Source organism: Acanthisitta chloris, unplaced genomic scaffold, assembly GCF_000695815.1.
Source record: "Acanthisitta chloris isolate BGI_N310 unplaced genomic scaffold, ASM69581v1 scaffold14038, whole genome shotgun sequence".
Lineage (NCBI taxonomy): Eukaryota > Metazoa > Chordata > Aves > Passeriformes > Acanthisittidae > Acanthisitta > Acanthisitta chloris.
This window is the reverse complement of record NW_008685465.1, coordinates 34691-58572: the sequence shown is the minus strand read 5'-3', so window position 1 is coordinate 58572 and position 23882 is coordinate 34691. Positions and strand designations below refer to the sequence as shown.

At 38.5% G+C, this 23882-nt stretch overlaps 1 protein-coding gene across 1 annotated transcript in view; it reads left to right on the top strand.

Moving 5' to 3' along the window:
• Positions 1–347: 347 nt before the first annotated feature.
• COG3 (component of oligomeric golgi complex 3) overlaps positions 348–23882 on the top strand; it is a gene marked incomplete at its 5' end in the record, with an annotated part of 26257 nt that continues 2722 nt past the window's right edge. The window contains 19 exons of the mRNA XM_009079783.1: positions 348–494; positions 1028–1089; positions 2761–2926; positions 3783–3857; positions 3979–4071; positions 4368–4493; positions 6732–6812; positions 7026–7069; positions 7277–7403; positions 7898–7989; positions 10408–10547; positions 11805–11965; positions 13476–13581; positions 15579–15703; positions 17324–17413; positions 18806–18926; positions 21180–21268; positions 21367–21501; positions 22685–22760. Of these exons, the coding sequence (XP_009078031.1) occupies positions 348–494; positions 1028–1089; positions 2761–2926; positions 3783–3857; positions 3979–4071; positions 4368–4493; positions 6732–6812; positions 7026–7069; positions 7277–7403; positions 7898–7989; positions 10408–10547; positions 11805–11965; positions 13476–13581; positions 15579–15703; positions 17324–17413; positions 18806–18926; positions 21180–21268; positions 21367–21501; positions 22685–22760 (2056 nt within the window). The remainder of the gene's footprint in view (positions 495–1027; positions 1090–2760; positions 2927–3782; positions 3858–3978; positions 4072–4367; positions 4494–6731; positions 6813–7025; positions 7070–7276; positions 7404–7897; positions 7990–10407; positions 10548–11804; positions 11966–13475; positions 13582–15578; positions 15704–17323; positions 17414–18805; positions 18927–21179; positions 21269–21366; positions 21502–22684; positions 22761–23882) is intronic.

Sequence of the window (23882 nt, the reverse complement as noted above, 5' to 3'; positions counted from 1 at the left end):
GTGCAGCTCCTCAGTATGTCAGGTACATGTATGTTCAGCTCCCATTCTTACACAAACATGCACTGACATAAAATGCTGTGTAATGGTTTCTGACTTAAAATTGTCAGGTGTTTCTGAATATATAGATATTGTAGTTGTTTGGTGTAATTGTTGGACTTGATGATCTTAGAGGTCTTTTCCAACCTTAATATCACATTGACAGATAAAATGTCCATTGCATTTGCTTTTCCAAAAGTAGATGCCTGTAATTTTCTCATCTTGTTGCTTGGGATTGTGTTGTAGTTGAGCAGCAAATATTAACTGTCTGTGAGTTCTCTAACTAAAAGTTTGTGGGGTTTTGTGAGCAGCTTCCAATTGAGGATTTGAACAGCCTAACGTCCCAGTCACTCCCTGTCCTGCTGACGGCTGCGGTGCCAGAATCCACAGAGGATGTCCTTTTGAAAGGATTTGCCGCGCTGGGGATGGAGGATGAGAGAATTGAAACGGCACAGCAGGTAAGTGATGCTGAATAACCTCCAAATTGCAGAAATCTTCAGAGAGTTCTGTTAGTTTCTGTGTCTCTTGTGTAGCTTTTGGTGGGGTTGCAAATTTTTTTGGGCTGTTTTCAAGATGCATAAAAAACTTGGGTGAAAAAATCCTTGAAGTCTTAGCTCTTTAGTGAAAGATACTTTTCCCATGTGGAGTGGAGTCTTATGTGAGAGTAAGGCACCCCTTCAGTAAGGTGGTGTTGCTCTTAATATGTCATGCCCTCTCCCCACTCTGTGATGTGACAGCCTTGTTCTTGTGCAGATAAAACCAGATGAAATTCACAGTCTTTCCCATTTTAATTTGTGGAGCAATTGAATAGAATGTTTCAGTTGGAGGAGACCTACAGTGAGGAATTTGTTTGCTTGATTAGTAATTGAGTTCTTAAACAGCTCTGTTTTTAACAAAAGCTCATCTTCTTTTCATAGATCATAGATTTTGGGGTTTTTTAAATTGATTGCATGTGATATCTATGTTGTTCACATCATAAAATCTCTTCTAGTTCTTCTCCTGGTTTGCTCAGGTGCAAACACAGATGGATCAAGATGAAGGTGCCAAGTATAGGTACGTGTTCTTCTTCAGTTCTTTTCACTATAAGCAGGTTTAGACCTTGAAAGACTTCATCTTGTCCATTAATCTTAGCATGTGTTGAGATTCAGCTGGTGGGAAATGGGGGAATGTGTCAGAGCAGCTGAAGCTTTCCAGCCCAGAAGGCCATTGCCCTTGTGGCAGAGCAGTTAAAGGGGACACAGATTTCCTTCTGAACTTCCCAGTATATTAAGACAGATGGAAATTGGTTTTGGCTTACAGGCAGAGCTGTAGATAAAGGCAATCTAAGAGCTTTCATGTGCTTTTTCAACTGCTGCTGCTATGGGAATGGCATCCTCCAAGGGCGAGATTGTGTAAGCAGATGTGGCTGGTAGTCATTTCTGCTCTCACCATTTGGCTCATCAGTGACTATGGCTGTGATTTTGTATCTGCATTCCCTGCATTCCTTGTCACTTTGCTCAACTCCAGTTTTGAGACTCAGCATTCTCATCTATTTTTGTCTAACTGGCTTTCCCATCGGGCTCAGAAGAGTAACTTTGGCAGTTACTCTTTGAGAGTCTGAAGTACAGCTGAATGGCTTAGCTAAATCTTCTGATGACTTTTATGGAAACTGGCTTGTGTTTTGAGACTTTACAAACTTGCCCTTGGCCACAAAGAGATGTTGCTGTATTCCCTTCTGCTGTCTTTTCTCTGCTTTTCTTTGGGCTGTTTCTTCGTCTTTTGCTCTGACATTTGAGGACACATAACTTTTCTTAAAAGCAGAGGGTTAGGAATATACTAAGCCCATGATCAGATCATTAACAACCTAAGAAGAGTGGCAGCCTTGCACTTTGTCACTTGACGTGTTCATAATAGCACACACAGGTGTTTCAGTGTGCTATGGATGCACAGTGGTTTGTAGGATGGCCAGTACGTAACTTTGCAGGAGGCCACGGGGGCAAGAGGAAAATAAGTCAGTTCTTTGCCTGTTGTACACTAAAGGGTTGCACATGGATACGGAGAATTGATTTACTTGCTGCTTTGTACATGGTAAAGTAGAGCTCAGAAGTTTTAGCTGACATCCAAGAGTGATTCATTTTGAATGGTGCTTCAGTTAAGCTGCATGCTTGACATAATATTCAGTGGTCATTTAGAGTTTATGTCTGCATTGAGCCTTAGACAAATTTGGTGACATTAGGCACCAGATCTATTTCATGTAAGCCTGTCAATCCTCACAGTAAGTTTCGAATCCTCTCGATAATTTCAGCTACTTTAGGAGAGAAAAAGTAATTTCTATTGGAAACTGAAAATTGTGTGGAAGAGACCCAAATTAACACCCCTGTTGGAAGCAAGGCAGGCAGAATTTGGTGGCTAGCAGTAGCTTGCAGTAGTCACTATGTTAGTGCTGTCCATTTAGACAGTGTTCACATGCTCCAGACTAGCTGTGGTGTAAGCTGCTGCTTTCTGGTAGGTTTGCTATAAGGAATGTCAGGGAAAAGGAGTTAACGCAGTGGCTATTCCAAACCCTTTAGCTCTGTTATTTCTGCGGGTCACGAAACATCTGCTTATTGTTCACTCTTGCTTGGTGCAAGTGATCCTTTGTTCCTAGAGAGGGAAAGGTGGGTGCAGTGTCCCTGCAGGCACCTGGATTTGCAAGTACAGAAAGGGAAATTTTACTTCTGTTGTCTGTTGATTTTCTTTTTCTAGACAGATGAGGGATTACTTGTCTGGCTTTCAGGAGCAGTGTGATGCTATCTTGAACGATGTGAACAGTGCCCTTCAGCACCTGGAGTCACTGCAGAAACAGTATCTTTTTGTGTCCACAAAGACAGGAACGCTGCATGAGGCCTGTGAACAGCTTTTGAAAGAGCAGGTAACCTTTGATGGGAGGATTACTGGGAACTGCTAAGACACCTTAACCAAGTTTCATTTTGTTAGGCTCGGAAAACTTGTGAGCTGTGGTGAAAATCCCTCCATTTGCTTTGAACCTGGGGGGTTTGGGTGTGTTTCACCTGTATCTGGGCTATCAGGCTCTGCAGTAAAATGTTCTCTGTGTGTCCATATATGCTTTAATCAAGAAAGGTAGCTAACTGGGGGGGGCAGCTTTTGCAACTGATGCCTGACAAGTGCAACCTATATTGAGATCAATAATTTATATCACTTACACAAGTATTTTGCAAGAAGAAAGATTTTTTTTAAAGTTACAAGCTTATTTCCCACGTTCTTCCTCCTTGTGAACTGCTCCAGCAGTGATACAATGAACAGGTTGTTTCAGTAAGGCTGGATAAGGGAGAACTTTTAAAGACTCTGGTCCTGAAATACAGGATTTCTACAATTCTCTGTAATACTGATGACAGTATTGCTCTTTGTGTGCAGTAGTGTCAGTGGAATGTTGACAAACCTGTAGAATAGATATATTTTTTACAAAAACAGTACTGAGAGTAACATCTCATTCTCTGGTTTGAGAGAGCAAGAGATGCTGTGTTCTGCTTCTGCTCTTGTACTTAATTAGTTGCATGTTATCTAGGGCTATTTAACAATGGTGTGTGCTGAGAGCTGAAAGGGAGACTGAATAATTTACACATATATATTTTATATAAAAATATAAAATTATATAAATGTAGTAATGTAAAATATGAAACATATATATGTATAAAGACATAAAAAATATATATTTAAGGTACTTGCTAGGTTGCTGATTTTCTTTTTTCTATTTTTTTTTTGAATAGTCAGAACTTGTTGACCTGGCTGAAAACATCCAGCAGAAACTTTCTTACTTTAACGAGCTGGAAAACATCAACACTGTAAGTATTATTTCACTGTTAATAGTCTTAGAAAAGGGAAGTGTACCTAGCTTTGGAACTTTGGCACCAGTGGTAAGGTACTTGGGTTCCTTACAATGATACTTTGTTTTGTTTTCCAAAGAAACTGAATTCCCCTACGCTGTCTGTGAACAGTGAAGGATTCATTCCCATGCTGGCTAAGCTTGATGATTGTATTGCATATATTTCATCACATGTAAGTAATTCTCTATTAGTTTTAGCTAAATTGCCAAAACTATGTATTCAGACTATATTTATGTTTTTTTTCCTGTTGAAAGTTCTGCCAAATACAGTAAGAAGTCAGAGATGATGGTTTATAAATGTAGGAAATTTTTACTGAATATACTTAGAATTCTGCTTAGTTTTTATAAAACACTGCTTTTAGTTTGTACAAGTTAGCATTTCTAGCTCGGTGTAAGAGTATTTTAAGTTTTGATAAAATTTTCCCTCTTTCTGTTGCCACTTAAAATGGATTTTTTTTATTTCTTTCAGCCAAATTTTAAAGACTATCCTGTATATTTGATGAAGTTTAAACAATGCCTTTCTAAAGCTATGCACCTTATCAAGACATACACTGTGAATACACTACAGAACCTCACAAGCCAGTTAATGAAAAGGGTAAGGTGAATTAGTAAGTGGTAATTCGAGCGGTACCGAAATGTCTGTTGTAACACTATACAGTTCTTCTCTCTTTATTTTTTTGAGAGTGGGAGGTGTCAGCAGCTTTTTGTGCAAATAGGTTAGTGTGACACTGTTTGTGTAGGTTGTCCAATTTTCAGTCAAATCTGACAGAGACCTAGTGATCCAAAATATTTTAAGATAGCAATAATTAAAAAATTGTGGAAATTGAAGAAGGTGAAGTAGGTGAATTGAGGTAGGTGAGCAGTAAGCTTAGTGAAGGCCAGGGATGGAGAAATGACTGTGTTAGAGAGGCAGCAGCCAGCTGGGCAGACAGTTTGCCTCCCTGAACCAAACCGTGCTCTGTAGCTCTGAGTCAGCTGCAGTGCACACTGCTGTCTGTGTTGCCAAATGGGGAGGGTACCAAGAGAAACAGGGGTACTGCAGGGGTCTCTTGTGGAGATGGATTGCTTTGGAGACAGAGGGAGATTGCAGGCAATAATTGGAGAAAGCCTACAGGAACTGGGTGTTACAGGATGAGAATTCTTAAAGCACAGCAGCTCTGAGTTCATGCCATGACCATTTCAGTATTACATTCCAGTAAGTATTTTTGTGTGCTCTTGGTCATCAAAGCATTTCTTTTTTTCTGCAGTGGTTTTGTGTAGCTGTAGACAACTGGCAGGTTCCTACCAGTTTTGGCAGTACCTTCGGGCTTTTTAAAAAAAGTTGACGGTGATGCTAAAGTGTCACAGGGAAGAGTTAGGTGCTTTACTTCAACTCACCCCAGTTGGATTTGGGCATAAAGGTGAGCAGGGAGGTGTTACGGTCTCATTAAAATGTTGATGAGTCTCGTGCTGCAATATTCTGGCAGAGAAGAGAGGAGAGGGGAATGTCTCTTTCTACCCACTGTAGTTATTTCTCCAAATAATTGTTGTGTGCCTTGTGCTCAGTCCTTTTACAGGCAAACTTGGTGTGCTGAAATGGAAAGATTCTAGAATTGAGAGCTGACAGACCTAAAAGAAGGGGATTTAAGACAGTGTTTATGGAAACTTGCTAAAGGATACCCCTGGAGTGAGGATTGTGGTTAAGTGGCATTGAACATTTTTCATATTTGGTACAAAACTAGGTTTTATTTTTAAAAAAGAGTGTCACAGCTTGGTTTGATGTTAATGGATTGCCATAACTGAGCTGAATTCAAGCAGAATTGAACAGTTCTGATAATTAGTGCATCTTACAGATAGGAGTCTATAACATTATTTCTCTATTTGAATTCATGCTTAGCAGGTCTAAGTCAGGAAGTACTTCCCTTTTAGAAGTCAGAAGGCCTGTTTGTTTACATGTACTTGAGGGTTTTGGGGGTGTTTTGCATGTTCCTCTGAAACATCTAATGTCTGCATCTGCTAGAAGTGCAGACTGGACCAGTGTTTTTTAGTTGTGATCAAGCATTGAGATTTCCTATTGCAACAGAACAAGAGGCTTTGTCAGGATGGGAAAGGGAATGATGAAATCTGGATGTTCTTTGTTGTTACTCACATGTGAGTGTTTGGAGGATTGGGTCGGTGTCTGTAGATGGGTGATCAGGTGGCTGACAGGAATGAAAGCAGGAGGTGGAGAATGTGGAAGAGCTTTCCTGTCCTCATCATGTTTCAAAAGAAGGCCATCTGCTTTTTGCTCTGTTATCAGTAGGGATAAAGGAAGAAAGCCTGAAGGTTAAAGTGGGTCTCTGCTCTGCTTCATTAGTGCTAGTATTTGTCTAAGTCCAAGCTGTCTGCCCAGCTGGGCTGGGGAGCTGCAGGGGGAACTGTGTCAACACTTTGATATTCCAGCTGAAGCATCAATGTGAGCTGAAACTCAGCTTCTCTGCCCTGGGACTGGCAGGTACGAGGGAAATCCTGTTCTGTTTTTGAACTGCGGATTAAAGCACATCAATGAGTCCCACTGTGTCAGATCCAGAGGAAATTGTCTCTAATGGAGAATGCCGTAATTACTGAAAATGTTACTTTTGCTGTTGAGGCTGTTGGTTGAAACGTTTGGTTTGGTTTTTTTTGTTCTGTCTGGTTTTTGAGTTATGACTCCAGCATACCTTTCTTGGTGGGAAGTGGCAAAGAGCTGTTCCACTAGCAGTGTAAGCATAAAGAACCAATACCCTGTTTTAGAACCTCATTATCTTGGCCTTTATGTACTAGAAGCCAAAGATATTATTTTGCTTTTTAACCAATTGCTCGTCTCTTCATTCAGGATCCTTCAGCTGTGCCAAATTCTGACAATGCCTTCACGCTGTTTTATGTAAAATTCAGAGCAGCTGCTCCCAAAGTGAGAGTAAGTAGGCTGGTAACTAACTGCTAAAAAGGAAGTTATGAAAATGGGGTTTGAATTTCTCAGTGTGAATGCAAGGATTGCATATTGTGCAAGTGTGAATGTCCAAAGATTGCATATTGTGTCCATGGAAAACTACTGCAAACTATTTTCCAGTTATTAGAAAAAAAAAAATTTACTGATGGTAATTTTTTCTTTTTTTTTTTTTTTGAGTAGACTCTAATTGAACAAGTAGAGCAAAGATCTGAAAAAATGCCAGAGTGAGTATGTCTACATAATTTATCTTCAGCAATTTTAGGTTTTGAAAATATTTACATTTGTTTAAGCACTGTTTAACACATTATTAATTTAAAAGAAGGTTTTAAAAGTTGAAATTATATAGACCTAAAAGAGGGTATTAGAATGCATCTTACGTGTACCAGAAAATGATCTTCAGGATCCAGTTACTGTTTTAATTTCTTGGCTAGGTATCAACAAGTTCTCAATGAAATCCATCAGTGTTACCTTGACCAGAGGGAGCTTTTGCTTGGTCCAAGTATCACTAGCACTGTTACAGAATTAACCAGTCAGAACAACAGAGATCATTGTGCTCTGGTAGGTAAAGTAGTCATGTGTTGTTTGGGGTTTGTTATGTTTTAATCCCGTCTCCCTCAAGAAAAATGTACTTATTTAATTCAGTCATTTATGTGCAGAATTGTCATTGTTGTCTGTGGTTTTGCATCATTAAAATGTTGCTAATATTTTTAAGCAACATGTGTTTTGTTTCTGTAAAAACTTCACCCTGCCACTAACCTCAGAGAGAGGGGATGATAAAAAAAAAAGGCGTAAAATGTGGTTACTTAAGTTTCAGAAACAGAAAAAGGGGCAGAAGTTGTACAATGAGCTTTTATTTGACTAGTAACATCTTTTCAGTCCATAGTTTTAAGAGTTCATTGCAGTAATTTTGAATTTTACAAAGCTTCAGTTTAATCACAGCTATAATAACATACAATATATAACAAATAGTAATAATATGTGTAATATCTCCAGTGGTACTGATGCAGGGAAAAGAATTTAACCTTCAGTTATTTGTGTTTCTGTGAATACAGGTACGAAGTGGTTGTGCCTTTATGGTCCATGTATGCCAGGATGAACACCAGCTTTACAACGAGTTCTTCACAAAACCAACACCAAAACTGGAGTAGGTGGTACATGCTGGTTTTGTTTTACTGCATGTTGTATTTAGTATGATGTGATATAGCAGACAATATTATATGGCATATAGGGCTGTGTTGAAGCGGTTTGGTAAGAACCAGCAAGAAAAACCCCCAACTTCATCACTTTATGTGTCAGAACTGGATGTTATTTTCTTTCCTTTTTCTTCAAGCAAAGCTGATAGTTTACATGCTCCATAGGTAATCTGTGCAAATGCTCTGTAGATGGTCTGAAAGAGATAAAGACACACAGTTACTTTGAAAACAGCTGTAGAAGTTTACAGTGCTCTGGCTCTCAGCTGGTTTTGTACAGTCTTTGTGTCAGTGGTTTGCACAGCCAGTTGCAGAAGTGCTTTTCATTTGCTTCAGTGTAAAATTAAGCTGATGACCTCCAGCTATTTTTCATCAAGGATTTAAAGTCAGTGAACTGCCCGTACTGGAATAGTTGCATGTTTCCTGTATGTGAGCTGAACGGAAGGCAGAGTACTGGATATCTGACAAGAACTGTATCTGCTCTGCCTAGTTCTAGAAGAGGGACGGGTTGTTGCCGTCACAAGTATTGCATTGTAAAAGTATTGTAAGTTTTTCCCAACAGACCTGTAATATGAGAGCAATTGAATAGATTATGCCGCTTCTCTAATTTACTGGTATGTTTTAGTGATGATACTTAGTTTTGAAATTTGGGTAGGTCGTGTTCCCTTGCCATAGAGTTCATAAATAGTGTATATCTATTAATATAACTGAGACACTGGCTTTGAGTGTTGGAATGTCTTGAATCGAGTGCAGCTTGAGTTGACTAAGTGTGTAACCTGGAAAAAATGCTGCCCAGTACCCTCCTCATCCTCCAAAGCTGAAGGAAAACCATAAACACATAAAGCCTCACTAGAGATAAGCCACAGTGTCAGAGCAGTACTGGTCTTTCTCTCTCCTGAGAAATTGTGGTCTCATGTGGGACATGTTGACCCAACTACATTGGCTTAAGAACCAATCAGCCATCTCAGTCTAAATCCTGGAGTTAACATCCCTAATTGAAATCAGTGAAGAATGTTGTTCAGACAGAAATTTCGTCACTACTGCTATCTGCACCAAGAATGAGAATAGACTTCTTTCTATTTTTGAATTTTGGTGGAAAGTAGTTACCTCGTTTCCAAAGAACTTCCCTTTGTTTTTTCGCTTACAACTAAATAAAATACTTTGAGAAAAACGTTTCAAATAGTAACTACTTTATTAGGTTTCTCTTAGCTGCATAATAAATAGCCACATATTGTTTTCTGAAGTGGTGAGGTGCTCTGAAGACTTAACAGCCAGGTGTCTATGTAGAGGTAAAAGAGCACCAGAAATCTAGCCAAGAGCAGAGATTGGAGGTTGAGTGTTGTATTTAATATTAAGGCTGTTGAAACTTTCTCCTTTGTTTTCTGCTTTTAACATGAAGAGTTTCTGTTTTACCAAGTTGCTTATAATGCTTTAGGTTGCAGAGGAAGAGACATTCAAAGTGTTTCTTCTGTGAGAATTCTTTTGTGAGCATTTTTGTGCCCACTCGGAGAGGAACTGGGGTGTTCTTGTCCTATTGACAGACATTCTTCGTGAATTAGAAAAAAATAGCGCAATGTACTCAGTATCTGTATCACACTGTAAATACTTAAATATTCTTGGTGTTTTTATTTCCCAGTCTAACTGGGAAATTACTTGCATTTTCAGCTACTGGCAATAGCATTATTACCTACTCTGTGTTTAGTGAAGGGGACATTGAGAATGGCAAAAATGCCTATAGAGTGAGCACTACTAGTGTCATAACGAAGATAAGCATCATTTTGAACACAAAAAGGAAAACCTCTGGGATTGAAGTGGAATTTCTGGTGTTCCACATTGCATTGATACTGTAATGTCAGTTAGATTGGAAACTGTGCCCTGTGATGCTGGTAGTTGTTAGAGAAATGCTACCAGGCTCCTGTGTCCCTCTTTGTGTGCTCCTGATTCTAACACACTATTGAGTACTTGGAATCAGATGAGCCTTTTCTCAAGGGGAAATTGTGGGTATGATTCTGAGCTCAGCAGGAGCATTTCTGTACACAGAAGCCAAGTAAACCAGTTTGCAGTATCTTCCCTTTGTGATGGGTTGAGTTGTTGGGGCTTTTTTCTGGTTTATTTTTATAAATTTTATTTTAAAATGAATTAAAAACTGTACCACCATTTTAAGTAATTGGTATGCTACATCTCTTAAAATACTTTGTAGGAAATCATGGGTTCATGTTTTAAGCAGTCGTTTATAAAGTCTTCTGTGGCACTGTGTTGCGTTGTCTCGCTCTGCTTCTGAAAATCTATGCCATAAAATAATCTATGTTTGATACATTTTATTTTGGAACTGTGGGATCCTGAAAGTATTTTGCTTTATTTTTTCTTCATAGTGAGCTCTTGGAGAAGTTGTGTCTTTCATTGTATGATGTCCTGAGGCCAATGATCATCCATGTCATTCACTTAGAGACGCTTTCTGAACTCTGTGGGATTCTCAAAAATGAGATGCTTGAAGATCATGTGCAGAACAATGGTAACTCATAGATGGAACTTGATTGTTTTTAAGTGTCTTCTTAACCAATAAACTTATTTAATTGCACAGGCAAAAAAATTCCTAGATGCTTTTCTTTTCTAGTGGATATTAAACATGTCAAAGATGAGGTAAGGTTATGTAAAACGAATTATGTTTTTTCATTTATAGTAAAGGTCTGTATTTATGGGCCTATGTATAGCTTCATTTAAATTAATATACTGATGCTAGTCCTGTTTTTACTAGATTGTACAAATGCAAGCAAGCATCCACCCAGTGTGTATGCATGCACTAGGATTGATTTAAATGAACTTTTCAAAGGAATGAATTGCTTCATTTGGCCTTGCTAATGCATCGCCCATGTAGGGCTTTCTGCGTAATGATGATCAAACAAAGGAATGCAAACTGGATTTTTCAAATTCTCCTTAATGTCATGTTTCCCAGACTAGAAATTGTAACTTCAGCAGAGGAGTTAAGCAGCTGCTGTAGGCTTTGGAGTTTTGTAAGTCATAGTGTTACAGGAGTGAGCTGACCTGGTATCTCATTTGCTTGGTATGACCAGTGCATAATGGAATACTTTCACAGTCTCAGCCTTGCACCAGGCAGTAAATAGAAATCACACTTGGTAGCTGGTGTATCACACAGCATAGCTCTTTGTTGGTGAAGCTGTGCCAATACTCATGAAGAATTGCTCACTTTCCTGGAAGTATAATTATAACACTGTTGGGAATAAGGCAAAACTTGCTGACATAATCTTTTGGCTAATCTGAAGAAGTGTCTTCCTACTACTTAAATTTGGGCAGATACAGTAATTCTTAAGTTGGACGTGAGCTTCTTTGGATCATCCGTTCTGATTGGTAGGTAGGTGAGTTACCTTACCAACTTCAGCAGCCACACCCCATGCATTGGCTGTGACAGAACCAAAACCACCTTGCAGTTGAATTCCTGCGAAAATGCCAATTGCTGTGCTGAGGTCTCAAGTAATTGGAATGCTTCATTCTAACAAGGTGTCTGATGTGGTCCATGTGAGGTTGTGTTTTTGCAGTCTAATGAAAATTTGGGGAGCCAAAGCAACTGCAGCATGGAGTTCAGGAATTCCTTGTTTGTCACAAATTTGTCTGCATGCCACTGTTCCAAAAGTAGTGTGACTTCATCTGCAGCAAACTGTTTTTTGATGGTTCTCTGTGTGATACATCGAACTTTTGTGTCTATTAGCTTGTTTTGTAATTAACAAACTTGTGCTTTTTTTACCTTTGTCAGCTGAACAACTGGGTGCATTTGCAGCTGGTGTCAAGCAGATGTTAGAAGATGTACAAGAGCGTCTTGTCTACAGGACACATATTTACATTCAGACTGACATCACAGGCTACAAGCCTGCTCCGGGCGATCTCGCGTATCCTGACAAGCTGGAAATGATGGAGGTATAGCATCAGCTTTTTTATTGTCCTTGACTGGTTTTCTTTTATAAGCAGTATGTATAATTGAGCAGTACAATGCCTTGCAGCTGGGCTTTTCCAGTTCTTAGGTGCATTTAGTATTACTGGCGTTATCGAATTGGCACCTGCTGACTAAATTATGACCCTAAACTAGATATCAGAGAACTCTTTAACTAAACGCAGTAAAATTGGCAATAGTTCCTACAGTTAACAGTTTTATCCAAACTTGAAGTTTCTGAATTTTTACTTACATTCATAAGTAGCAGGTACCAGTGTACTTTGTCGTTGACCTGGAGTTGAAGAGATGTTTTAGACAGTCACAGTTAGTTGCAAGTTTGTTTTCAGAACTACTGGTCAGCTAGTGCTTGGTGGGGACGTGTGTACGCTATGCTGTTTAAGGAATGAGTTGACTAAAAATGGCAGCTCCAACATGGACTGGCAAGATGCAGATTTTACTGCTCTATTCTGCTTTCCATCTAGCTACCAGAATACCTGGTGGTGCTTAGAAAATTGTAGGACTTATTCCAGCTAGCCAGTTGGTAGAGAAGCTGTTGTTTGACTTCGCATTGCTTATATAAAATACAGAAGCTTTACAGCTATGTATATATATATATATTCATTTTGCTGAGGACTGAAAGAAATTAGCATTGTGTAACTGTACCTTACTGTGCTCAATTCTTGCCTGCAAACAGACAGAACACTGTAAGAAACTTCTTAGTAGTGAACTCAGGTTGCTAATAATAGGGAGAAGAAAGTTCATTCCAAATCGAGAAATTATGCTACTCTTGATATGTCCTCGTAAGACTCCAGTCTTAGCCTGGTTTGAGATTCATTTTGCTTACTTGATTGCTTTTAAACCTCAAAACCTTGCTATTTAGAGAGACCTTCTGTCTTAGTAAATGAATTATTAAAATGTTAAAAGCACAGGGCAGAAATATTTATTGTGCTGTTCTGCTCAAATATTAATGCAGTTCTTTGCCCATTCTTGCTGCCTCTTGTTGCTTTGAAGCAGAGCAAGTAGTGAAAAAGGTTGAAGTGTGGAAATGTTGAGTAATACTAGGGGAAAGCCTTTGGTTGACCTCCTTCAGAGAATAACCTAAAGAGTACTTTTGGGCCATCTACTACACTTATAATTTATGGGAATAAAGCCATGACAAAAATTATTCTGAGTGTTGAATTGAGTTCCCTTATTTTGAGCTTCTCTTTCTAGGTGACTTCACAGGTTATTATTTAGAGAACAGTAAAAACAGGCAAAATGTCCTTTACACAGATCGGTGTAGTATTTGTGAATCTTAATTGATATTGCAATGTTTCTGCTGCTGTTTTGGAAACATCTGTCTGTTTCTTCTAGGTGTCTTTGAAACACTGAGAGCTGAGTGTAGCTGATGTCTTTTGCAATTTAGTATGCTTTTCTCTGTTGTCATCAAAGCAGTGTAATGCTGCTTGAATTAAAGAGAAAAAATAACAAAATGTTATTGTATATTTTTCTTTGCAGCAAATTGCACAGAGTTTGAAGGAGGAACAGAAGAAGCTGCCATCTGAAGCTTCGTTTTCAGATGTCCGGCTAGAAGATCCTGAGTCTTGCAGCTTAGTTAAATCTGGTATGAAATACATCTCATGTTGTCAAGTCTGCATAAAGCTTATGGGGAGTGAGCATTAACTTGAACCATCTGTGAGAAACTTGCATATATCTTAAAGGGTTATTTCCCTAGAGAAGTAAGAGTTTTTGAGAGGTAAACTTTGTCTCTAAGTTCTTAGCTTTGTATTTTTTATGAGAAACAGCTTTATCTTGTTCTTTTGGTGGCATTGCTTTGTGCTTCCAGTGCAATCCATTATATGAAGTAACTACTTCTGCAGCCAACAGCATCTATTGTACTTTGTGTAAAACTGAGCTTCTGTACTGTCCACTGCCAAGTAGCCCTGCCATCAAGATGTGTACTTGAGGATGCTTCTGTTTGTTAGCTGTGCTAAGATGAGAAAGGTTTGGTGTGTCAGGCATGTCTCTTAAATGAATGCTTTAAGCATCTAAGAATGTCTTTGTGTGATTTTTCCCATGACCTGGGAAGGTGATTTCTTTCTTTGAATGCATTTCCACATCCTGAAACCAGTTAGTAATTTTAGCTGTTTATAATAATAATTCAGAATATAGTCCTTGACATTTTAAATATGTGACCCATGTGTCTGTAAATTACAGTAAACTGGATTCAGATTCCATGAAATGTGGCTGTTTTAATGCCAGTCTTTTGAGTTTTACAACCCTTTAAATTATCGACTAAGATCCATGAAGAATTTTTTCTTTTATTTTGTCATTATTCAGACTGGTACAGCATTATTTTTTTCCCAGCAGCATCTTTCTCAGCTCTTTCTCAGTTGTTTCTCAGATTCTTTTTGATGATGTGGTAGTTTCTTGGTTTTGGCTTGGAAGGTCTGTAAAGGTCTTTTTGGCTGTTTTTAGCTGGACTCCACAAATCTCACTGAGAATGGAGTTCATCTTGCTTCAAGTCAAGTGTGTGGCTTCACAAGTCCTGTAAATCTCACCTGCATTCAGGAAACAGAAGGAACCTATATGGTGTGATTTGAAGATAAGTGTCTGAGAGAACTGGGATTATTTGCCTTTCGAAGTTGTCTTTCTTCTGTTTCAGTGCCTGCAGAACTGCCGAAATGACTAATAAATAGCCTAGGAACCTCAAGCTGGCAACTAAGTTCTTACAGGCCTTCTAATTACATTGACAAATACATTTGAAGTTGCAAAAGATAAAAAGATATTGCTGAAATAGTTCAGACAATTTCCTCACTCATCACATAAACACTTCAGATGTGCTTTTTCCATCATTAGGTTAAGCTTTAAAAATTCTACTCCTTTTCTAATGGCTGCTAATTGAAATCAGAGTTCTGATGCTATTTACTCAGCTGTTTCCCAGCTTGATTTAAGGACAAAAGGAAAATCATAGAGACTCCTGTCTGTCAGGTGATGTGAAAATCCATTTTGAACATACAGAATTACTATGAAGGTTACCCTAGAGGAGCACTTTTTTGTTTGCAATAACCTCATGACAAAGTTGGTTTTGCCATTATTTTTGCAGTTACTAACATGGTATTTAAACCCTGTATTTTCTGCAGCTGTTTAATCCATGTAGGATTATCCCCATCAGAAAGGAAAGCATAAGTAGTAAAATTAATTTTTTCCCCTTTTTTTACCCTCAGCATTTCTTGAAATTCCATGATCTCTATCCATTTTATTCCTTTTTTTCCCCATATGCTATTTTTTCAGTAATTGTTTGATCATTTCAGCTGTTGAGGTGAGTGGGAGGTGTGTGTCACTGGAGACATGCCTGTAAAACAAACTCATTAAAAAAGGTCGAGCTGGGCCACCCCTGAAAGTGAAGTCACGTCTTTCACAGCCATGTGCTTTATTCACATCAGAAATCTAGTACTGACCTGCTCAGAAGTTAAAAAAAAAAACCAACAAACCTGTCTGGGTAAAATAAAATGTCTTATTACTGTGTAGATAGTATAAAGTGCAGTTGATATTACAACCTCTTTTGGCTGAAAGGGTGGATGAGCAAGTTTTTTATGTGTGTATTTTGCTTTTAAACAGGTTCAGCTGAACCCCTTAATCCCAGGCACCAGACCACGATTTCACCAGCAGATCTGCATGGAATGTGGTATCCTACTGTCAGAAGGACTCTAGTGTGTCTCTCCAAACTCTACAGATGTATAGATGTATGGAAAACTTTCTTTATGTAATTTTTATAAGTGAAGTTATGAAGCATGTAGCACCATGTCTGTAAATATTTTAATATAAATTAGGACTGGCCAATTACTGGCCTCTTATCTCTCAGTCTTTTTTCCTGCTATCCTTACATAAAACAAGTGAACTGACAGATTTGGGTCACCATTTCCAAGATAGCCTTGTATTTTGTAGAGTTAGGAAAAATGGCACTGATTTGTACATCTATTGCTTTTGCTATTACAGAAATACTTCCGTGTCTGATGTTCAAGATACTAGTCACACCAAAGTTGAGTGAATAGGGCAAGAAAGAACAGAAAGTTCTGAGTGAATTGTAGAGAGTGATTTTATTGCTGAAATTACTGGTGAATGTATTTCTTGCTTTGTGCTTTGCAGGACATCAGGCAACATGATGTTTGTTTCTGGTCTTAAAAATGGTGACTCTCTACTTATACATTTTGGAAGTGTTCTGAAAACCTTTTTGTGGCACATCTTTTAAGCTTCCAAATTGTAGGAGACATTTCCAAATTTTAAGGCAGTAGGAATCTTTATGTCTAACAGAAGCAAAAGCAGTGTTCACTGAGCGTGTATTTTGAGACTTGCCCACTAGAATGTTTTATGTCTCACCTAGTAACATAAAAGGCTGATAAGTATCAGAGAAAAATAATGCAAGTGTTTTTGCTTTTCAGTATGTGTTGTATCTTTATTAGATACGTTTAATGGATTTCAAAATATCTTTGATGGGTGTTATATGAAACTACTACCAAGATACTATTTGCTGAAAAAGAAGCTGGAAAATATTAATGCTTTATTGCTTAAAATATCAATCTCATTAAAGATAAATGAGTATTTGCCCTTGTTTTCAGCTAGACCTTTGGAGATGAGGTCATTTTTGTGTTGTTTGCAAGGCTCATTTCTAGTGTGTCTGCACAGAGATTAATTTCTGTTTCCACTGAGATGCTCTAGTAGTACTGGTAGCCACTGCCTGCACCTTGTAGGTGGGAGAAGACATGAATGAAGTGGCACTGGCAAGGCTTGAGGCGGTCAGGGCTGTCCTGTGTTACGTTGCAGTGCTGGGGGAGGCAAGCTGTGCTCCTATGGCTCAGCCAGAGGATCCAGTTGCTGCAGTTTAATGAGTTGATTAGTCTGTGTCACCCAGGCCATGGCAGCTGTCATGTTTGTTTACTAGCCTGTCACAAATGTGAGGTAATTTGAGCTTGCTTGAGGTTAAGCTCACTTGAATGATCTCGGGTCTGTTGCAGGTATAACTTGCACGCACAGGTAGTTACCCTGACACCAGGTGTCTGTCAGGTTCCCCAGCAAACATCGTTCTTGCTATTAGCCCTGACTGCGTGAGGTGTCACTGTGTCACTACCCAGGTGCCAGTTCAGAGCCAGAGGGTGAGCAGAGCTTGCTCCAGTGTGTACCTGTATGCAGTCTGAGTGCTGTACCAAGCTGTTGTGAGTGAATGCTCCATCCTGTCTGACTGCAGTTAAGCAACATGTTTCTAGCTACTTAATCCAGGCTTTTATATGCTGGAAAGCACAGCCCTTAAAATTCTGCCTAAACTTTGCTAACACGTTTTTGTTGCTCTGATTTCCTCTTCCCCGCAGAGGGCAGTGTTTCAGGGATTATCGCAAGAGGCCTTATCTGCCTGCATCCAGTCGCTGCTGGGAGCTGCTGATTCCATCAGCAAAAACAAGGTCAGAATCTGTGCTTTGGGTATGATTTCCACCACACACCCTATCCCCTGCCCTGTGTATATCTAAAGTCATGAAGCAGTTGTTCAGAATTCTATTGAAATCTTAGTCAAAGCATGTTGCTCTGCCCCCAGAGACCTGATGGATTTGCCAGTTCTTAGTTACGGTTAATGTATTGCAAAGCAAAGATAATGATCCACGTGTTAGCCTGTCTGAAAAGGTGCAATGCACATCATAACAATCCTGTTTGCAGGCTGCTCTAACTCATGGGAATTCAATGAAGTGATGCCTAAAGAAAAAATTCTGCTAGAGGACTCTGCTACCTCTATTTGTTTTCACTGCCTGTTACTCTTTTCTCTTTTTCTCTGCCTATGTTGTTTGAATTTTCAAAAATCTTTCTAGCTATTAAATTCACTAGGAAGATTTTTAAGTATTCTCTGCTCAGAACTGTATTATCAAAAGGTTTGACCTGCTATATATTGCTCAGGATTCAAGGCAGATTGATAAAGTCAATTTAACTTTAAGCATTAGTTTAAGTAGTTGGAGTAAACTTTCTTTATTCCTGTCATAGTTCCTTTAATACAAATACTGTAGTAATTTGCTAATTCCTAACAGCCAGGAAAGAAAAGTCTTAGTAGACTAAAACTGTTGGGTTTTTATAAGCAGTAAATATTTAGTAATGAAGAAAGTTTTAGTTTGATTAGATAGGAAGAGCTGTTTTGAAGCATTTCGAGTGTCCTTTGAAAAATATATGTTAAAAATAGTACCTTTAAAAAGAAACTTCAAAGATTAAAACCAGCATGCGGTATAACACACGTAGCTAAAATAACAAGCAGTGCAAAACTGGTTGTCTTGGTGGTGTGAACTTGGCTTTGTTTTATTCTTTGTATCTTTGCTGTACTGTTTGGAAATTAACTAAGCTTTGTGTTTGATGACATGAGAAAAATGCCTTGTAAGACCTTAGCAGAATAGCACGGTTAATCAAGGTTATTACAGAAACATTAACTGTTTGGCTTTTTTTAGTCAACAAATTTAGAACCTCATATTTTTTTACTATAATTTATATGAATGACATGAAATAATTCTTGGCTCTTATGAAGAATAAGTTTGTATCTTTTAAATAATGGATTACCTGTACTTAATGGGGACATTTAGTAATATGGCTGTGTAATCTAATTCTTCTAAGAAATGTGAATAAAGTCTGCTTCTGTAGAGCAATGTATTAGGAAGAGTACAGAAATGGGATTTGTTGATCCCAGAGTGTAGTTAATGGCCTGCAGACTAATGGAAAAAACTTGTTAACTAATAAAAGTGGAAATGTTGAAACTTTGCTCTTAATTTAATTGTTTGGGTTTTTTTTATGTGTAATGCATGTTCTTTCTCTCTGTGCTGTAGACCCAAGTTGATGGACAGCTTTTCTTAATAAAACACCTTTTGATTCTTCGTGAACAAATTGCTCCTTTCCACACTGATTTCACCATTAAGGAAATTTCCCTGGACCTTAAGAAAACTAGAGGTACTAAACAGTTGCTGGCTACAGAATGGGATGGGATTGTCCTCCCTTAATGTGCCAGCAAAAGTTCTGGGTTTATTTTATGTTCACTTGCAATGACCTGTATGCTTTTTCTAATCTCTTGCTTTGTTCTCGGCACCTCTGAAAAAAAAATCCCAAATCTGTTCTGTTACTCAGGACAACTCAAGATGTATCTAACAAATTCTTTTTTTTTCATTTGTCTGCTTTTTGCTGCTGACCTAACCTATTCATCAAGTCCTTCTTATGAACAGCTAAGTAACATTTTTATTGCACAGAGATGTCTTTCCCCTTTTCTGACCCTTTAAAGGAATATCTTTTGTTCCTGCTGTTTAGCAGGTGAATTTAAACATACATTGTTTGACTTGCCTAGAACAAATTAAGATCTCCTAGACCTTTCTGTAAGGTTTTTGTTGTAAGGATTTCTTATATTGCAAGTTCAATAAAACAGGATTGTTGAATGGTATTATGTGTCTGTTGTAGGAAATGAAAATAGAACTAGTGGCCATGGTCATGATTTTTAAAATTGTACTGTGGTTCCTTTGTAAAATATGGGAAAAAAGTTCTCAATACAAAAGTGAACTGTCATGCACTTTCCAAGTTTCGAAAGGTAATGGGAAAAATAACTGGAAGCGTGTCCAGTTTTTCTCCTTCCATTCCAGAAGAGAAAGCTGAAGAAATAACTTCTCTTTCCTGCTGTCTAATGTGCTGCTGTCTTCCCTCTGAAGCGAGCAATTCTTGCACTAACCATTTCACTTGTTGCATTTGAACATCAATGAAACCTCCCTTCTGTTGAGTGGTTTCTAGTTGACTAGAGGTTAAAGGGCAAATACATCCTTTTGGTGTCTTGTCCTGGCTGACACACAAATTTATTCTCCATCTTCATATAATTGAATAAATTTTTGTGCCAGCCAGTGTTCTGCAGATGGTAGTGGTAAGTACTGAAAAACACTTTTTTTATGTTGTGTAGTGGTAATGGTGTTGAGAAGATGTAAGTTGTGCTTAATTCTTAATGTAGTTTAGCAAAGGCAAATAAGACTTTTATATTTGGGATGAGTTGTAGAAGAAAAATAACATGGCTATGCCAAAATTTCTGCACATAAAGATTAAAGACTTAATTTGGGACTTATAGATGAAGGGATACTGCTTAATGTAGGAGTCATGCCGTCACCCAATTTTTTTTGAAGTAGTATAATAAGGTTCATGTAACTGAAAAATACAGTGGGAGAAGGACCTTTCTCACTGACTAGCTCATAGGCTTCTAATCAAGAACTTGGGCAGTCTTTGGAATTGATGAAGGTTCTGAGGAATAATTCAGAGAAAAAAATACTCTTTCTCTGTGGTCTCCCTTAACTGCATAGGAGTGGGGATTCGGTGCAAAACCCACATGCCTATGTATTTGGTATTCCCTCTATTTAATGCCCTGGACAGCACTTTAACTCTTATGTCTTATCTCCTTCCCATTGTTTATACAGCAAGAGGGGGAACAGAATTGTTTTTGGAATGCAAACAAAAAACCAAACAGATGGATGTGTAGGGTGATAAATGAATGACAATAGGACAATAAGCTATACAGAAACTATTGATAATTTTCTTTTTGCCATTTGACTAGATTTCAGGTTGACAACAACTTGTTAACTGTATTGGACTAATTTCAGTACCTTGTGTTGCTTTTCCTTCTTGGGACTTCTGTGGAGAACACAAACATGAATGTTTATCAAGCTCGATGTTATGTTGTTTAGTCCTAACTAGAATAATTAAGCACAGAGGAAAAGAGTGCCAGTTCTAAGTTATTTCATGCAAATGCACTTGGTTTTCCCAGGCAGCATGTGTGAAATTCTGCATATTGTTCATAAATGCTTAACTGCAGAGCTTATGTGAAAGTCTTTCACTTGTAGATAGACTTGCAAGAAGAGGAGAGCTCACACAATTTGCAGGCTGATAGCACTGTAGATAGTATCAGTAACTTGCTAGTTTCTTGTGTTGTGTTCATCTGTTTAGACTCTGCAACCATTAGACTCAGGTTTACCTTACGTGCAATGTACAAAATAGTGGATTAAGCTTTGTATTGTTCTGTGCATGTGCCTTTGTGCATCCACTCCTGGTAGTACTGGAATCATTAATGCTAAGGTCCTGATCATGCTGGGCCATTTTCATGCATAAACAAGTGATTAGAGTTTGTAACTCCTGGAACTGAATTGCATTGACTTACAGTGTGAGTGACTTTCTGATTCACAGATGCAGCTTTTAAAATCCTGAATCCTAAGACAGTTTCAAGATTTTTTAGACTAAACAGCAACAACGCCTTGATACAGTTCTTACTGGAGGTAATACAGAGTCTTATTGCGTTTAGAAAAACTGGGTCATTTAAGCATGTGGTGATCTCTGGCAAATAAAAAAAGAGAATTGTTGTCTTCTGTTCAAGGGTACTCCTGAAATCAGAGAACATTATATCGACTCTAAGAAAGATGTAGATCGTCACCTGAAGTCAGCTTGTGAGCAGTTTATTCAGCAGCAAACCAAACAGTTTATCGAACAGCTGGAGGAGTTCATGACAAAGGTGCAATCTTGCTGTATGTTTGTTAACCTAACTGAAGAACTGGGAGGACAAGGCAATTGGTATTTAAACTGGGTGAAGGAGAAGATGCTAGTTTTGTCTGATTAGCTGATGTGCTTTCCTTTAAGTTGCAACCACAATTTTCTAGGCATTTTTGAGATTAATGGATTAAAGGAACATGACACAGTTTGTTTTTAAAGGCAACCCTTGTGCTCTTTGATGCTTTGAAGAAGCTTTAGTGTTTCATTGAGTTGAAACAGGTTTGTGAAGGTTGGCAGGAGCTTTTCTTTTTGCAGGAAAATTCCTACCTTGACTGCATTTGTAAGACTTCAAAAACGATCTTGGGTCATGTGTGTTCTTGAGGGAGGTCTGAGAGCATGGCTGTGAAGTGTGTTAAAATTTTATGTTCTCAGTTTATTTTACACCAGTGAGGTGTTTGCTGAGCAGGACTTTCCTCACGAGTCCTGTTTGTGACAGAAGTTCCTGGTAAAATGTGGTCAAAAAGATTAGGCACCTTAGGAGACAGAAACAAAAAAGATGTCTTGTTACGACACATTTCTTTCTAGAACCTGCTCAGGATTTCTAGGTATCTCGAGAAAACCACACAGCATGACCTATTCTGAAAAATGAAAAGTGTGGTGTGGATCTTTGTGTGCTGAGAGTAAGTGGCGTGAGCTGTCAGAAAGTGGGGCTACAGCACTGCACGGACAGCAGGTATCCCAGCTGCTGTTCTTTGGGAATTTAGAAGATTACAGCATTAAATTTACCAATGCCTGTCATGCTGGGGTAGGGCCCAGTGCCATACCTAAAATACAGATGGGCAACTGGTGAGATTGATAGATGGTCTGACTGATCCCAGTGATTCATTGGGAATCTGGGGAGTTGGACTAAGCTGCTTAAGTATAAATCTCTTTTGAGGTTTTGTATCCTTAGGTGCCTAAGCGTCTTTGTAAATTTAATCCCATTTTGAATTTTACTTTCAAGAATTGATCATGGTTGTAATTTTGAATTGCACTTCTGTCAAGCTGCTTCCCCTGTGTGTTGTAAAGTCAGGGCATAGAAGAGAGAGAGAGCAGGGAAGATTCTGTTCACTACAGTATCTACGAGACTTGTGCAATTTTTACTTGGTCACTTCGTTGTGAGTTTAACTGAAAGAAACATCATTTTGTTGATTTTACTTTTTTAGGTAGCTGCTTTAAAAACAATGGCCACTCAAGGAGGTCCCAAGTACAGCCTTTCACAGCAACCTTGGGCACAACCAGGTATTTACTTTGGTTTATATTCATGTTACTTTTGGGAATCGGCAAAGGTGTCCAGAGTCATTTGGACTGTGACACTGTGATCGATTTTGAGAAATTCGAAGTGCCTAAGAACTGTCTGCCTTTTCCTTGAAAACCCTGGCTTCCAATTTCACCCGTGAGCTAGTTTAAATGCCTTAAGTTAAGACACCTCTAAATCAAAACGTGACAAACTTCAGAATATGTATTTAATTGGCGCAGTAGATGAATGCCTTGAGTATTTCTCAAGCTGTGATTGTCCTTGCATGAAAGCAACATTTCTGCAACTGCATACGGAATGTGCTTAAGGAATTATTTGATTACATTAAGATAAAGCTTTTGCTTTTGTAGGAAAAAATGAATCTGTGTTGATGCTTTTATTGTCTGTATGTTTGGTACCTACTTTCTTTTCAGCTTTCTTGTCACTATGCGAAAAGGGAAGCCGACTTTGTTTCTCTCTTCTTAAGAATCCTTCATAGGAACATTTGGAGCAGTTTTAGATGTTCCTGGGTTGTTTTGCTCTTCGAATTACAAAGCTGTGCTTCTGGGTGACACGGAAAAATCTGATTATTCCAATGCATGCATCGGAACCTTCTGTTGCATCATGTTCTTAAAATGCAAAGCCAGCCACGTTCATACATAATTCAGTGCTGCTCCATGGGTCAGACACTCTCAAGGGCTAACTCAAGCTTCTACTTAACATCTTCTGCTTCTTTAGGAGTATTTTTAATGTTTGTTTGGAGATAATTATGTGTGTAGAGGCAAATCTAAGCAGAGCTTCTGCTGTTTCTGGAGTCATTTGTCTGGGAAGCAGGATTAGGCAGAAAACTTTGGTATAGCAGAAATTGAGGGGGAAGAAACCACACAGTATATTAACTTTAGTACTGCAAAATACAAAATGTATGTTTCCCCTGGCCTTTAAGCAGTGATCTTGTAAAATCATTTAAGTGCCTAGCAATAAAGAAAGAAGGTCTTGTCTGAGAGAGGATTCCTGTCTGGTTGATTCAAGATCCAGACGGCTGTGCAGCCTTTCTTCTCACAGACGTGGCCTGTGGTCAGTAAGAGTTTATGATATGCTGTTCTCTTTACTAGCGTTGTTTATTCCTG